Source organism: Calliphora vicina, chromosome 1 (genome assembly GCF_958450345.1).
Source record: "Calliphora vicina chromosome 1, idCalVici1.1, whole genome shotgun sequence".
NCBI lineage: Eukaryota > Metazoa > Arthropoda > Insecta > Diptera > Calliphoridae > Calliphora > Calliphora vicina.
In genome coordinates, this window is record NC_088780.1 from 64,064,308 (window position 1) to 64,080,855 (window position 16,548).

Consider the following 16,548-nt stretch of genomic DNA (forward strand, 5'->3'; position numbering starts at 1 on the left):
GAAAAATATAAAATGAAGTCTAGTATTCACAATAACAGTACAAAAATGGAAATTAACCCTTAATAGCACTTGGGGTCCAAATGACCCTCAACTTTTAAAATCACGAAAAACACATTCATTTTGACCCCAAGTATTCTTAAGGGTTAATTTCCATTTTTGTACTGTTATTGTGAATACTAGACTTCATTTTATATTTTTCTTAAGTTTCATCAAAATCGGCCCAAAAATATATAATATTTCGCTATCTTTCCATGAGAAATTCCAAATATTGGAAAAATTGACCTTTGACCTTCACGATTTAAGGGTTAAAGTTTTCCGATTTTAGTAAAACTTTCAGACTATATTTAAAATTACATGGACTATATTATTCTGAATAGCTTTTACTTAAAAATCATTACAGTAAGGAAATTCTGGTCATTCCCCAAAATATGGCCAAAAAATTAGTTTTTCTCGAAAATCGCAAAATTTATATCGCAGGTACGGAAAAACTATAGGAGGTATTGACATACTTTTTTCACATTTTTATTCCCTATTATGTTGTCAATAAATCCCCATGTGATGATCAAAAAATTCTGAAATTTGTTTAACAACATTTTTAAAAATTTGAAATTGGAGTTTTGAAACTGCCGTTAAAAAAATTTTATTTTTTTGGTCATACCTGCGAATAGGTTAACGGTATCCTATGAGGAAAAAAACTCATATACAAGTAAATATGGATATATTTTAAGTAAAAATGAGCTTTTATTTTAATATTTCTCAAAATATGTTAATTTTGTTCATAAATTTCTTGTTCTAGTGGCCTGAGACACGTTAATGGCCTGGCGATTTTTTAATAACTTTAATATTTTTTCACCAATTTTTGTCTTTTATATCTTATTATAACGACAAATACGTACACATTTCGATTCTTTTAAATTAAATTGTAAAAGTCATTATTTAATGTCAAAATTTTTACAAAAACTGAAAAAATTGCATATTTTCCCCTTGTAAATGCACCTCAAAACTTCAGCGTCGTTGCGCCACCAGTTAACGTTATCCTATCATCCTAATATTTTACACAACGTGTTTCTACAATACATAGAACAATTCTAGAGGGGGGGACGGCCTGTACCTAGAAAGTTTTTTTCGTCCATACAATCTTGGAGCACTCTAGTGTAGATTCGCAATAGCAATATATAAGTCATTTTTTTGTAGCTTCGCCCGGTAGCATTTTCTAATGTTAGTTCTTCAAGTTTCTCCAACCCACTCACATCAGCCTGTTCTTATTTATTTGCAAATAAAATATGCAATAAAAAAGCTTTAGGGAGCTTTTTTATTGCATTTGACTGGACTCACAAAAAAAGAATTTCCGAGTTTTACCCTGAATTTTTTAATTTTTTTTTCTTTACAAACCATCTCCTGAAAATATCGAATCGAATAAATCAGCCTAATCGCTCCAGCCGTTCTCACGTGATGACATTACATACATGGACCATTTCATTTTTATATATATAGATAGATAGAAGATAATCAGCATGAATAAACGTACCTTAATTACACCTTCTGTATCACATCTAAAATTAAAATCGCCAAAAACAAAAAATGGTGCTAAACCATTTTTTTCATCCAAATGAAATCTGTTTTGAAATTAAAATAATATAAATATAATTTTGATTTATTTAATTATGACCATTTTAAAAAACACTTGCCTTTCTAATGTGTGAACTAAAGCTCTTCTCCTTGTTTTGCAATAAACTGAAGGAAATTCTTCGCAAGCTGCTAAATTGGATGCATCATGAAAGAGATGTATATTGACTAGATCAAAAACAGTATTATTAAGTTCCCAACGCGTTCTCATGAACCCTTTTCTAGACCATTTGCACTATAAACAAAATAAATATGTAAATCAATTTATTACACAGGGCAACAAAATCGAAAAAAATATAGAGGCTTTTTAAACCACTACACAATTTTTATGTATAGTGGTTCCAGTAGTACAAATATGGTCCAAATTTAAAATTCTATGGAGAAGTTTTTTTGTAGATGTTTCTCCACATAAATTATGATAACTGCGTTTTAATCGGCTGAGTAGTTTCGGAGTTATAATAACAAATTGAAGCAAAAATATATTTTTTTTGTGAAAATAGCAAATTTTTTTGTTTTTAAAACTCATTAAAAATCGAAAATGGCAGAAAATCTTCAGTTTTATTGCTTTATCACAAACCCACATACGCAGAAAAAGTTTCAACATAAATATTATGATTTGATTTCATTGATTTCAATTCATAACATTTATAAATAATTTCTTAAATATTAAGATTTTGTTCATATTTTATGTTTTCAAATTAAATCTAGAAGGCAAAGTATAACAAGTAGTCCAACTCTTTGACAGCAGTACCTAACTATAAGCATGTATTAGTGAAAAAGTACCTAACTTACACATGTGTTGGTAACTTTTAAATTTTCTCCAGGCAACAGAGTTCTACAAAAATGTTTTAAATTTTAATTTGTATGAATTTTCAATACCAAAAATTGGAACTCTGTCCTATAATTTAAATTCTACAATAACAAAAATTTACATGTCAGAAATTCCAAAAATATTTTTCTTGATTTGTGCAAAATAGAAACGTTTTAACAATGAAAGTGTGCAAAAAGTGTTTTAAAAAAATAAAGAATAATATGTGTTAGTGTAATAATGTGTAAAAACGTTATTTTTATCAAAATTTAAAAGTTAAAATTTCAAGACATTTCATTGGTTAACATTTCTCTGAACTCACACGGTTCCCGTATATGTTAGAGAGTAATTTTAAAAAATTGAGAGTCGGACTACTTGGTATACTTTGCTAGAAAAATATAGGCTGACTTCATAAACGCATTTTGCAAAGCAACACTGCCAAGGCGAATTTATACAAGGTGGTGGTAGTTCTACAAAAACAACAAATGGTCTTAACAAATGTCAAAAAACAGAAATTAAAAATTAAACAAATATGTATTAAAACTAAATATAGTGTAGATAATTGAATAGTGAGGGCTTTACTTATTTATGCAAAATATAAATATTTTGTTAATTAGCTTAGAATATGTAGATATTGAAGCATAAAAACAAGCTTTGACAGTTGTTAGAACCAAACAAGCGAAAAAAGAGTAATCAGCTGATTGACTGACTCCACCTTGTATAAATTCGCCTTGAACACTGCAATGCATAGTGTTCATAAACGCAATAGATTTTGTTTTGGCAATGTCGCAAGTTCATTATTGTATGGCAATGCTTGTCCAGCCGCAGCATCTGTCAAATTCATGAACTGTTTTTATTTATGATTCTTTACAAAATATGTACGCGTTCATGAATGTCACAAAGTATTGCTTTGTCTAGTAATTGCTTTGCATTACTGCGTTTATGAAGTCGGCCATAATTTCAATTTCATTTATATTTTTATGTTGTTGAAAAATGTTTGAAATTTTCCTTGGAAAATTTTTTATTTATTTTTATGATTTTCAGCTACAAAATGAGCCAATATGCGCGAAAATGATTAAATTTTTTTAAGGGGATGATATGCTTAATGTTTATTTATATTTTATTATGTTTAATGATATTTTTAATTTTCAGATATTGTTGATTCATCTTAAAATATTAGCCAATATATATATGGCTATTATGCAAATAGTTTTGAATTAATTCATTAGATAATGCAAATACATATAAGGCAATTTATTATAAAATATTATTAAATTTATGCAAAAAAAGCTAAAATATCCGTCATGAACAATTTTATAATATTTATGAACATGTTCATATTCTGAATGAAAAAAGTTTGGGAAAAAAAAGTCAAGTTCGATTAATAATATTTATTACAAAATTCATTCCAATTATGAATTTCTTTTTTCTGTGTATAATAACAACAAAATGAGATATCGATCATAATCGATTGATCCTTTTCGAATTTATTCACAATTAAGTGAATTTGCTCATTTTCAGAAAATTGTATGTGTTTACAAGCGTGTTCTTTGAGTGTAAATTTTGTGTTTTGTTATTGTAACAAGCAGCATTGCTGCTTTGGTCCAATTGGACCAAAATTGGTAGTTTTAAGTTAACAAATTGACTTTTGGTAGTTTGGTTAGTTTGTTCCGATTTTTGTCGCATTTTGGTAGGTTTTTTGAATATGTATTTTTAAGAACAAATTAACAAAAAACTTAACAAAAAAACTATGTTAATCCAAAATAATAAAATTATTTATAAAATATGAAGACAGAATTATCTTAAATTTTTAGTTTAGTCAAGTAAATGTGTACGTATTGAGTAGTGTTCAGTTCAAAAAATACCAAAGGCCTTGCAATACTAAAACTTTTAACGTATTATACATTTAATTTACACATTTTAAATATTTCAAAATTATAACACATATTATTTAAATTGTGTGTAGTCATGTTGAAAGAAGTAATAAGTAGTGAGCAAAAACATTTTTTTTTATAAATTTCAATAATTTATTTTCGTGAGTGATTTTCAGAAGTGGACAGCTATGACCAATTATGTACCGATCGCCATGAAACTTATTTGTGTTGAATTTTGTCGGGATACCAACACTTTTAGGAGTTTTATGCTCCTTAAAATAAGTTTTAGAAATGGGCCTTATGGTCAATTATAAAACGATTCACACACAATTTTTAGATGTGACATATTTATGATTGTAATGTAATTAAACAATATTCATCCTCAGGGTAATGCTATAGCAGCAATAATATAATTTTAATTTAACTATTAATTTTGAAAGGAATCCAAATATCATTTCATAAATATTTAAAATTTGGTAGGTTTTGGTAGTTTTTAATCTGAAATTTGGTAGGAAAAATATTTTATGAGTGGCAACGCTGTTAACAACGAAAATAATAAATAGATTTTTATGGTCCATATCTCATTTTGTTCCTATTATATGTGGCATTTCGATAATGCAACAAATCTGAACAATTTCTGCCGATTTCGATATTTCATGATTTTTATAAAACAAATTGTTAAGAATTAGTGTGCTGAATTCCCAATAATTGATAAATTCACTGAAATTTATTGTTGGGGGATAAGCTAGTTTGCGCATTTCACTGGTTGCTTAGGCCAGATCATCAGGAAACCTTTTCCCAAAAGGCTTAAGAAAAACTAAAGATATTATACAAATAAAACACTAGAGTGAATGAGAATTACAGACACTCAAGCTTTATTTGTAAATATATCAAAGCTTAAACAAAACACCAACAATAAACAGTGAGTTTATCTTTTCTTACATTCCCTACTACAGACATCGGCAGAGAGTAAAATTGCCTTTGCACACTAACACCACTTTGCGTTTTTTGAGTAGCGCTCTCTGGCATTCAGTGCACTGATACAAAGGTTTGTAAGAATGATTTCTTTTAATTTGTTTTGCCAATTACGTACGTGTGAAAGAAAATAAAACCAGAGAGCTCTTAAGGTGGCTCTTTGCCGATGTCTGCCCTACTACAATTGGTTGGTTTCTTTTCAACTCAAACTGTAGTTTGTAAGTGGGTAAAGAAAAAACAAAACAAAAATAAAACAACTTGCTTCTTTGTTTTCGCAAGAAAATCAAAATAAAGAGAGTTGCCAGTTTTTAGCCTTGATGCACGCGCACCTGCTGCAAATTTATCAAAAAGTTATACTGGAATACAAAATTAATTTTTTTGTTAAGAATTAGTGTGCTGAATTCCCAATAATTGATAAATTCACTGAAATTTATTGTTGGGGGATAAGCTAGTTCATATGCGCATTTCATTGGTTGCTTAGGCCAGATCATCAGGAAACCTTTTCCCAAAAGGCTTTAGAAAAACTAAAGATATTATACAAATTAAACACTAGAGTGAATGAGAATTACAGACACTCAAGCTTAATTTGTAAAAATATCAAAGCTTAAACAAAACACCAACAATAAACAGTGAGTTTATCTTTTCTTACATTCCCTACTACAATTGGTTGGTTTCTTTTCAACTCAAACTGTAGTTTGTAAGTGGATAAAGAAAAAAACAAAACAAAAATAAAACAACTTGCTTTATTGTTTTCGCAATTAATTTTTTACGTAAAAAATATATTTTTTGCTTCAATTTGTTATTATAACACCGAAACTACTGAGCTAATTGAAACGCAATATATACGTGAAAATGTTTACATAGCATGGGGCAAATGTTTTCAAAATTTAATCAATCGAAAGAAGAACATTAACTACTCAATTTTAAGTATATAAAAGAAAACAAGTAAGAGTGCTATATTCGGCTATGCCGAATCTTATATACCCTTCACCTTTGTTGTGGATGCATTATTATTTTTTATAATAAGTATATAGGTATGTATGTACATTTGCCCACTTTCAGCGTACAGCATCCTAAATTTATCAAGAACACAAAAAACAACAACAACGCCAAACGAAACAGAACACCAAAAGAAAAAACAAAAACAAAATACGCAAGGCAATGAAACCAACACACATCCAAACATACGTTTAATTGTATAAAAAACAACAACAACGCCAAAAGAAACAAAACACAAAAGAAAAACAAAATACGCAAAGCATGCACATTCAAACATACGATTTTTGGATTTTTGTCAAAAAAACCAACACACAACCAAACAAAAGTTTAGTTGTATAAAAAACAACAACAACGCCAAAAGAAACAAAACACAAAAAAAAAAACAAAATACGCAAAGCTTGCACATCCAAACATACGTTTTGTTGTTTTTTTGTCAAAAAAACTAACACACAACCAAACAAACGTTTAGTTGTATAAAAACAACAACAACGCCAAAAGAAACAAAACACAAAAAAACAAAATACGCATAGCTTGCACATCCAACCATACGTTTTGTTGTTTTTTTTGTCAAAGCATGCAATACATTGTGTTTTTTGATGAAATTTTCAGAGGTTGTCTCGGATTTTTGCTCATATCTCCGTTATTTATGGACGGATTTTGCTGATTTTAAATAGCAAAATTCTCGAAAGTATGTCTGACAGAATTGTTGAAGATTTGGATCCCGGAGATATCTGGGGCCTTCAGAAAATTGATTTCAACAGACAGACAGACAGACGGACATGGCTTAATCGACTCCGCTATCTATAAGGATCCAGAATATATATACTTTATAGGGTCGGAAATGAAAAATTTAGAAATTACAAACGGAATGACAAACTTATATATACCCTTCTCACGAAGCTGAAGGGTATAAAAGGAAAATTTTGTGAATATGAGCGAATTCACTTAATTTTGAATAAATTCGAAAATAATTAATCGATTTTTATGATCGATATCTCATTTAGTTGCTATTATATTTGGGTTTGCGATAAAATTTGCTATTTTCATATATATTTTTCAAATATATTTTTTGCGTCAATTTGTTATTATAACTCCTAAACTGATGAGCCGATTGAACTTTTTTAAGTTTACTTCAATAATATCGGATTAACCCTTTTTGAGTTATCAGAAATTAAAGTATTGGCCACAACTAAAGCACCACCTCAATGGATTTTTTCAAATTATAATTTTTTTGATAAAAACGGTTTTTTTGGGATGTATTTTGTATATATTTTATTAACTGTTCATTTAATATTCATTAAGTAAAAGATAATTTTATTAAAAATTAATTTAAAGTGATAAATCATATAAAAACTCAAAACGCAACGGACAAAACAAAAGCACCCTCTTATAAGATGTTTAAAAATTTGACTCGGTACTGCATATTTGCAATGTGAGTTATCGGGAATCACAATGAATGGACTTAAAAATTCCAAAAGATAAAAATAAAGGAAGACGTAGTGTGTAAAATTTAAGTTTTATATAGTTTATTGTGAAAAAAACAATGACAAGGAACAAGTACTCCAGTGAATTTAAAATTAAAGTTATTGAAGACTGGTAGACGGGCTTATCACTACATGAATTGAGTAAAAAATATGCAATTAAGGGATCAGTTATTTCCATGCTCGTTTCAAAATTTTTTAAGACTGGTCGCATATCACCGGTTTATTCTGGAGGTCGTTCGCGAAAAAAAAACGATATTATGATTCCTTGATCAAAAGAACAATACAAAAAGATCCTACAGCATCAGCTATTCAAGTACGAACAAGTTTAAGATTATGCGTTAGCGAAAGAACAATCCGTAGAAGAGTAGTAGAAGCCCGATTATTCAGCTGACGACCAGCAAAAAAAACATTTCTATCAACTAAGAACAAGAAAGCTAGACTGAAATTTGCCAAAGCCCACATCGACTGGATTGTCCAAAAATGAAAGACAGTACTGTTCCCTGACGAATCCAAGTACAACTTAAAAAGTTCCGCTGGAATTAGGCAGACCAAAAGGAGAAAGACTGAATCCTAAGTATTGCAAAGGAACAATTTAACATGGAGGTGGCAATGTAATGGTCTGGGGTTGCTTTTCTGGTCAAGGATTTGGGCCAAATCATAAAATTTATGGGATTATGAATCGGTTCATGTACCGTGATGTATTGAAAGCTGTAATGTTGCCTTATGCCAGTGAAGAGATGCCAATTATAGGGAGCTTAAAACAGAAAATAAATCGTGAAAATTGCTGAAATAAGGATCGGAAATTTTCACGATTTATTTCATGCCGTTAAAAAAGCCTGGGAAGGAATATCGAAAAACGCAATAATAACATAATATCTTCTATGCCAAGAGATGTTCTTGTGCCATCCAAAACAAAGGATTTGCAAACAAAAAATTAATTCAATTTTTTTTTTATAGTATATCCTTGAAGGGGTGTTTTAGTTTTGTCCGTTTCATTTTCTACCTTAAAATATTTTTGGATTTTAAGTTACCTCTTATAGAAAGGTTAACTTTGAAAGTATTTGTTTGTCAATACTAAACATATTCGGCCGTATCTATAAAGAAAAATTAGCCACTGTGTATACATCGCACACAACGATCTGCTAACTAGCAGACCGATTAAGCTTAGCAGAAAGTTAGCAAAGAGTTTATTTATAATGCACTTTTTTCTGTCAATAATTTATATGAAAATCAACTCTGAAAAGTGTGATGTATTGCCAACTATTTAAAAAAAATGAAAAAAATCAACTCTGATGTATTTCTTGACATTTATATTTAACTTGTTTCCCTAAAATTTTGAAATGTTTCAAGAAGTACAAAATATGGAAAAACAAGAAACAAAAATTGTAAAAAGATCCGTAATTTTCTATCAATGGTTCTAACAAAATGTATTTGTTTTCAGGACATACTTTCAAATCTAGTTTTGAATAAACTAGAACTCTAAATTGTCTAATTGGTCAAGAGTTTGCATCATTTTTAAATAATTTAATTTTTTCCCACACAAAACTTTTATAATATATTTACAAATTTACTTTGACACAAAACAGCTGTTGATTAAAGACTTAGCAAGTCTTTGATCGTTCGTTAACATGCGTTTAGCGAGTGGATAAGAAATACATTATAAATAACTTGTATGTTAAATCCATGCTAAATTTTGGTTATAAATACGGCTGATTATAATTTGTTAATATGTAATACATAATAGATATTCAAAACATTGATTTTATACAAAAAAATACCATATGAAAAAAATTCATTGAGGGGGTGCTTTAGTTATGGCCAATACTGTATGTGGAGAAACAACATTATTCCATTTTTGCACTTAGGTAACCGATGCATCAAATCTATGTAGTGGTTAGTGAAGCCTTTTTTTTGCTGTTGACCTGTGTTATCGGTTTAAAGAAATACATAAAAAGATTCACTGCCAGTTTTTCAATAATTTAAATGTGTTTCATACAATTGTTTTGGATTACTTTTTCTCATCAACGAGAAACTGGCAGCAAAAATATTTTTTTTTTTATTGATATTGTCTTGTCAAAATGTTTTTTTGCCACCGCAAATTGAAACAAATTTGTCGATTGTTGGTAATGTTTTAAGTTAGTCTGCTTTTACACACAGCAATTTTACTTGAAGCAAGTCTCTTCGATTCTCATTTAAACTTGCTCGTCTGCAAGGCGAATTTATACAAGGTGGAGTCAGTCAATCAGCTGATTACTCTTTTTTCGCTTGTTTGGTAAGTAAGTAAGTAAAGCGTTTGGTTCTAACACCTGTCAAAGCTTGTTTTTATACTTCAATATCTACATATTCTAAGCTAATTAACAAAATATTTATATTTTGCATAAATAAGTAAAGCCCTCACTATTCAATTATCTACACTACATTTAGTTTTAATACATATTTGTTTAATTTTTAATTTCTGTTTTTTGACATTAGTTAAGACCATTTGTTGTTTTTGTAGAACTACAACCACCTTGTATAAATTCGCCTTGCTCGTCTGTTTACACACAGCAAGTCTTAGTTCAATTTTGTATGTCAAAACCTAATAGACGCCATAGTGGAAATGAGAAAACAAAAGAGAATTGATGATAATTGCCAGTACAAGCAAGTGTGTACCTCTCTTCCTCCTTCTTGCCTCTCTCTCCTATAAACTCAGACTTGCGGCAAGCAGACTTACTGCAATAGGCTATGAAACATACTGAACGTTTTCAGAAACCAAAGTGGTAAGAATGTATGTATGTATTAGAAAAAACTCTATAAAAACATCATTTGCATTTTTGACTTTTGAGTATTTTTCAAAATTTCTGTTTATGATATGAACATAAATAAATCAGAGATGTTCAAAAATAAAAATGAAGATGTATTGGTGAGAGAGCTACCCAGCAAACATAATTTATAAGAACAAAATAAAGAATGTTTAGATTTAGAATTTTTGCCAGATATAACCGATTTATTAAATGAATGAATTTAAATTTTAAGGAAATAAAAGAATACACATTATACGGCCGAAATTCTCTAAAATTTTTTATTTATTTCTGACTTTGTTGTTTTGTGTTCAATTGTAATTGAAACACGTGTGTTTGCTTTGCTTCGTCCAAAAACCAACCAACAACAATGCTTAATGAATTTCTGAAAAAATGAGACATTTGTTACGCTCTTTTAAAGAGAATAAGAATATGTGTGTTGTTACTCAGCGCGAAAGCACAATGAAATGAACATCATTGAAATAAATACACAAACAGCCCAATTATGAAAAAAATACCCGGGAGTTTTTTCCTTTTTCGCTTTTCTATTAAATTCTATGTTAAAAAACGAAAAGGGAAAAAACTCCCGCGGAATTTTTTTTCATAATTGGGCTGAAAATCTCACACTAAGTAAAGCGTTATTAGTAGTTTTCGCGTACTTGATAATTTGTAATATTTTGTACAAATTATCACTGGAAGTTACGGGATTCTGTTCGTTTACTTTTAAAAAACTTGAAACGAGAGTGTTGAAAGTGTAGATAGAGAACATGATATTTTTTAAAAATAAATTACTCTCATAAAAAATAACCTACTTTTCTTTGCAAAACTTGTAAATTTTTATGTTGATATTTTCTACTGGACAAAAATTGTCCAGTAAAAAATATCAAGTTCTCTATCTACGAACTGTCACTTTTAACACTCTCTTGCTCTCTCGTTACAAGTTTTTAAAAGTAAACGAACAGAATCCCGTAACTACAAGTGATAATTTGTACAAATTATCAAGTACGCGAACACAACTTATTTCACAACTTAAGTTTCTGACTACAGAGTTTCCGGTCTATGTGCTACGAAAAAATGTAATAATTGTAAATTTTATTAATTCATTGTAATCTTTGAATTACCTCTGGAAAAAAATGTTGCGGGAATTTCGATTTTTCTTTACTTGATATGGTTTCAATATTTCCGGAATATATATTTTTTCCTTCAGCCGATTCCCAATTATGAGTAAGAAAATTCCACATTTTCACATTTTTTAAGCTATTATGTACAAAATAGAGGTTTCCCAGTGCCTAAATTAAAAAAATAAATAAAATATTTAAATATCATTATATTTTACTTGTGTTACTAAAAATTATGTGAGTAATAATAAACATAGAGAAATACACATATAGATGTAAATCGAACTTTATAAAAACGATCGATTTGAAAAAGTGTGATGAATTTCGTTATATTTTAAGTACGACTTAAAATATAAAGTATTAATTTCAACTTATATCGGTTTCAAAATGATTCGTTTACAAAATCGATTTCGACACACACAGAAAAAAGTTTCAACATAAATATTATGATTTGATTTCATAGATTTCAATTCATAACATTTATTAATACTTTCTTAAATAGTATGATTTTTTTCATATTTTATGTCAAAGAATAATAACAAGAAGTGAAACGCTGTCAAAAAAACCTAAGTTGGTTGTCAAAAAAAAACATAACTCTTTGAATGTATTGGTAACATTTTGTTTATATGTATTGGTTTTCAAACCACTTTCACCACACTCCACAAACACACAGAGTTGTAAAAAAGCGACCTTAAAAATTATAACAAAATTTTAATACAATTAAATTTAAGATTTCAAAAAATTCTCAAAATATTTAGTTTATATTTGTCCTGGAAATATTCTATAAATAGATTTTTTTTTGCTTATTATACCAAAAATTCTGCAAAAATTAAATTTATTTGAATTTTTTATTAATTTTCAATACGAAATTTTACAAATGTGTTTTATAAGTTATAATTTCAACCCCCAAAAATGTAATGTCAAAAAAAATATTTTTCGTTTTTGCAAAATATGCATGTTTCGGTTACTTTAATGGTTTAAATTTGTGTAAAAAAAATAAAAGAATATTATGTGTTTATGAAAGAGTGTGTTGGAATTGCAATTTTATTGCAATTTTCAAGAAAAAGTTTTGAAGTTAAATCTCTCTCTCAAGTGTGTTGAATTCACATACTACCCAAAGTAAATTAATAAAGTAGCGACAGTACTACAACAAATACAACATTTACAAAAACCACAAGCAATTTTGTTTTTGGTTTAAGGTCTGAGCTGTCAAAGTTGCCTGTTGTTGTTTTTGCTTTTGGGCTTGTTGTATTTTTCGCCACAACAACCACAAGTGAATTGACAGATCAGACCAAAGTAAAAAAAATAGTCAGCTGTTCTACTGAGTCTACTTTATAAATTTACTTTGATACTACCCGTATGTGAGAAGAGAGAGAAGTTGTTGTTGTAGAAAAATTGAGAGGCTTCTCTTCTTCTTATTCTTTGTTTTATGTTTTCAAACAAAATTTAGAAGCCTTGGAAAATATCATGCTACAATAATTGTAGAAGGTAGAATCACTAGGGAGAGTTTTCAATATTTAGCCCTATAACCTCAAACTTTGATTTTGATTTTTTTCATATTTTTTTATATTTTCTTTTGTTTGACGTTACAAGCATAGAATAAACACATAGAACGGAAGGAGAGTGTAATATATATGGAAAAATTACTCTCTTTTCACACATACGGGTGATACAATAACAAAATACATGCAATACATTCTCATGAATTAGGGTGCCCACCACCGATAGCAGAAGCCGAGAAGATTCTGCCGCGTGGAACAAGAGTCATTCTGGCACAACTTAGATCAGAATGGAGCAACAGGCTTAATGCCTTTTGGTCCCGCATAGACCGTGCCGTCCTTAACTTATGCCCAGCATGTGGTCAGGGTCCTCATGACACCCTCCACATATTTAACTGTTCAGCCAACCCTACTTCACTCAGTCCAATGGATTTATGGACTCATCCTGTTGAAGTAGCTCAATTTCTTGGACTTGAACAACATGCAGAACCACCAGAACATCCAGATTGATTATTGTAAATTGTTCATGCTGCTACAACAACAACAACTAGATAGGTGACTGAGAGCCAAAAACCTAATTCATAAGAATGTATTGCATGTATTTTGTTTTTGTATCACCCGTATGTGTGAAAAGAGAGTAATTTTTTCGTCTCTCCTTCAGTTCTATGCGTTTATTCTATGCTTTTCAGATTCAAAATGAGAAAATATGCTCGAAATTGACTAATTTTTTTAACAGGATGTCATGCTTTAATGTTTATGAATGTTTTATCATGTTTAATGATATTTTTAAAATTTCAGATATTGTTGATTCATCTTGAAATATTGGCCAATATATCGTCAGTATATTATTGGTTTGACCCATACGCCAAACACTTGTTATTGAGAAAAACGACAAAGAAGGTTTAAATAAACTTTTCTCAAAATTTACGTGATAAATTTTTTTAAATTTTCACACTTGATTGCGACATATGTTTTGAACAAAATTATAGATAATGTAATGTAGACCGTTATTTAAAATTGAAAAAAGTTATTAAGATTTTAATGAAAACAAAAATTCGTGTGTTTATCATCAATTTTTTATTTTTGTTTTCACTTTTTAGGGTCTATATCCATACACACAGACTATTTTTTTTTGGATTTTCTTTGTATTAAGTATTTTTTTCTGTGGAAATCCCCTTGAATATGGAATAAAAATCTTTATTAATTAAATTTTGTATTTATATTTATTATATTATTTTTATAAATAACTAAAAAAATACTTTTCTAAAGTATTAATATAACATTTTTAAGAGAATATAAGGTACAAAGCATAGGGTACAACTAGAGACGCAACTGAGAGTAAGCTGAGAGTAACAATAATTACTCTCTTCACACGTACTTGTGATATGTGAATTCAACATACTTGTGAGAGAAATTAACACATCAAAATACTTGAAATTTTACCTTTGATTTTCCGACTAAATACAGACCGAACCACTTTATTAGACTTCTATACACTATTTTATGATTTTTTTAAACAATTTACAGCACACTTTTATTTCCGAAACACGTTAATGTTGCTCAAATGAAAAAAAAAAAATTTAATAATTTTTGACACTTAATTTTATTTGTGGTAGAATTTAATTTATAGAACAGAGTTTCAATTTTTGATATTGAAAATAGAAGAAAATTTAAATAAATTAAAATTTAAGCATTTTTATAGAACTCTGTGTGTCTGGTGAAAATTAAAAAGGCACCAATACAACCTCAAAACTATGTACTAATACATTCTCACGACTTAGGTTTTTGACAACAGACTTAGGTTTTTTCCCTCTCAGTAACGCTTCTATGGATATATTATTCTATGGTACAAAGTTTCTTTTAAGACAATTTAAGACAAATTAAATTTGAAGCAATTTTTTAAAACAACCTTTGTCAATATTTGGTAAAAATATACTAAGTACCTTTAATATTTAATATCTTTTTTTATCGCTGGAAACAGCCGACGGTGCCAAAACCTGTTATTTATGTGCTAAATTACAGGTTTGTGACTGAAATGGGACGTGCTTTATTTTTACTCCAAGTTAATTCGTTATTCTAATGTTTTTATCGGGAAATAAATATAAATTGCAGCTGTTTTTTTATTAACGTGAAAGGACGCTTTTATTTTAATATTATTAAAAAAAAATAAAAAACATAAACTAAAAGACAAATAAGTAAAGAAAATTCTTTATTTCTTTTTTGAACCTTTTATGGGCACTAGGATCGCCCGGTGGCCGAAATTCGACCACTTTTAAACGCTTTTTACCACTTTTATAGAAAGAATTTTAAAAAAAATTATATTCTGCAAATCTAGAGAAAATAACCTTTTAAACCATATATGTTTCATCAATATTGGTGGACAATAACATACTTAAAAGTGTACCACAAAAAAACGTGTGGCCTATTTATGTATAAGATAATTATCTATTAAATAAAGATCAAGAGTGCTAACTAAATTATTTACAACTACTCTTAAATGAGTCTCTTAAACGAAAACAGTGAGCGAAGGTTATGTGTAAACGGCAGAAATGCATACGTAACAGTTAATGCAGATGAACAAAATATAAACAAAACAAACAGAAGAATAGATGATGACAGCTTGTTTTTAACCGCCAAGCCTGTTAACCGTGCTCGTTCTTGTTCCCCCGCATCGACAACAACAAATGATTGTCAAACGAAAGAAAATTCAACAGCTGTAACAATCTTTTATTTATGCCCGAAAGTATGCTAGCTATATCAGCTTCAGATACGAAATCCACCACACTGACTACAAATAAAACTAACCCATTAAGCGGCGCTATACCCAAGATTAGTCAACCATTAAATAAAGATAATAAATCCCAAATACAGGTTGGGATGGACCGGTATATTACAGTATTAAAACGGGCACGAAGTTCCAAGTCTTCGAAAGCGGCACCCATGGCTAAATTATATAAGGATAGTGAACATGATAGACTAAACAATGAAAATCGTTTTTCTATTCTGGAATGTGAAACAGATGAACCAGTAAATAAAATCCACTCTACAAAACCACCCCCCATTTACTTGAGAGAAAATAATTCGAATTCACTGGTTCAGAGCCTGATCACATTAATAGCAGAGAACTCTTTTTACGTTATCCCAATCAAGATAGGCACGATTCATGAAACTAAAATACAGGTCAATAGTGAAAACGATTATAGAAAGGTTGTAACATATTTTGAAACTCAAAAGAAATGTAAGGATCTACAAGTTGTAATAAAGGGTATTGACTGTAATGTTGAACCACTCGAAATAAAGCAAAGCTTAGAAGATAAAGGCTTTAAGACAAAAAATGTGATAAATATTAGAAATCGCGAAAAAAAAAACCCAACCACTCTTCCGT

At 29.3% G+C, this 16,548-nt stretch overlaps 1 protein-coding gene across 2 annotated transcripts in view; it reads right to left on the reverse strand.

The window, feature by feature from the left end:
- Positions 1-16,548, reverse strand: part of LOC135963165 (inositol polyphosphate-5-phosphatase A-like) — a 47,096-nt gene that overhangs the window by 17,279 nt on the left and 13,269 nt on the right. For both annotated transcript variants that reach the window (XM_065514937.1, XM_065514938.1), the window contains exons 3-5: positions 11,668-11,835; positions 1,689-1,861; positions 1,529-1,616 (exon numbers count right to left, since the gene is read on the reverse strand). In XM_065514937.1, coding sequence (XP_065371009.1) covers positions 1,529-1,616; positions 1,689-1,861; positions 11,668-11,835 — 429 coding nt within the window. The remainder of the gene's footprint in view (positions 1-1,528; positions 1,617-1,688; positions 1,862-11,667; positions 11,836-16,548) is intronic.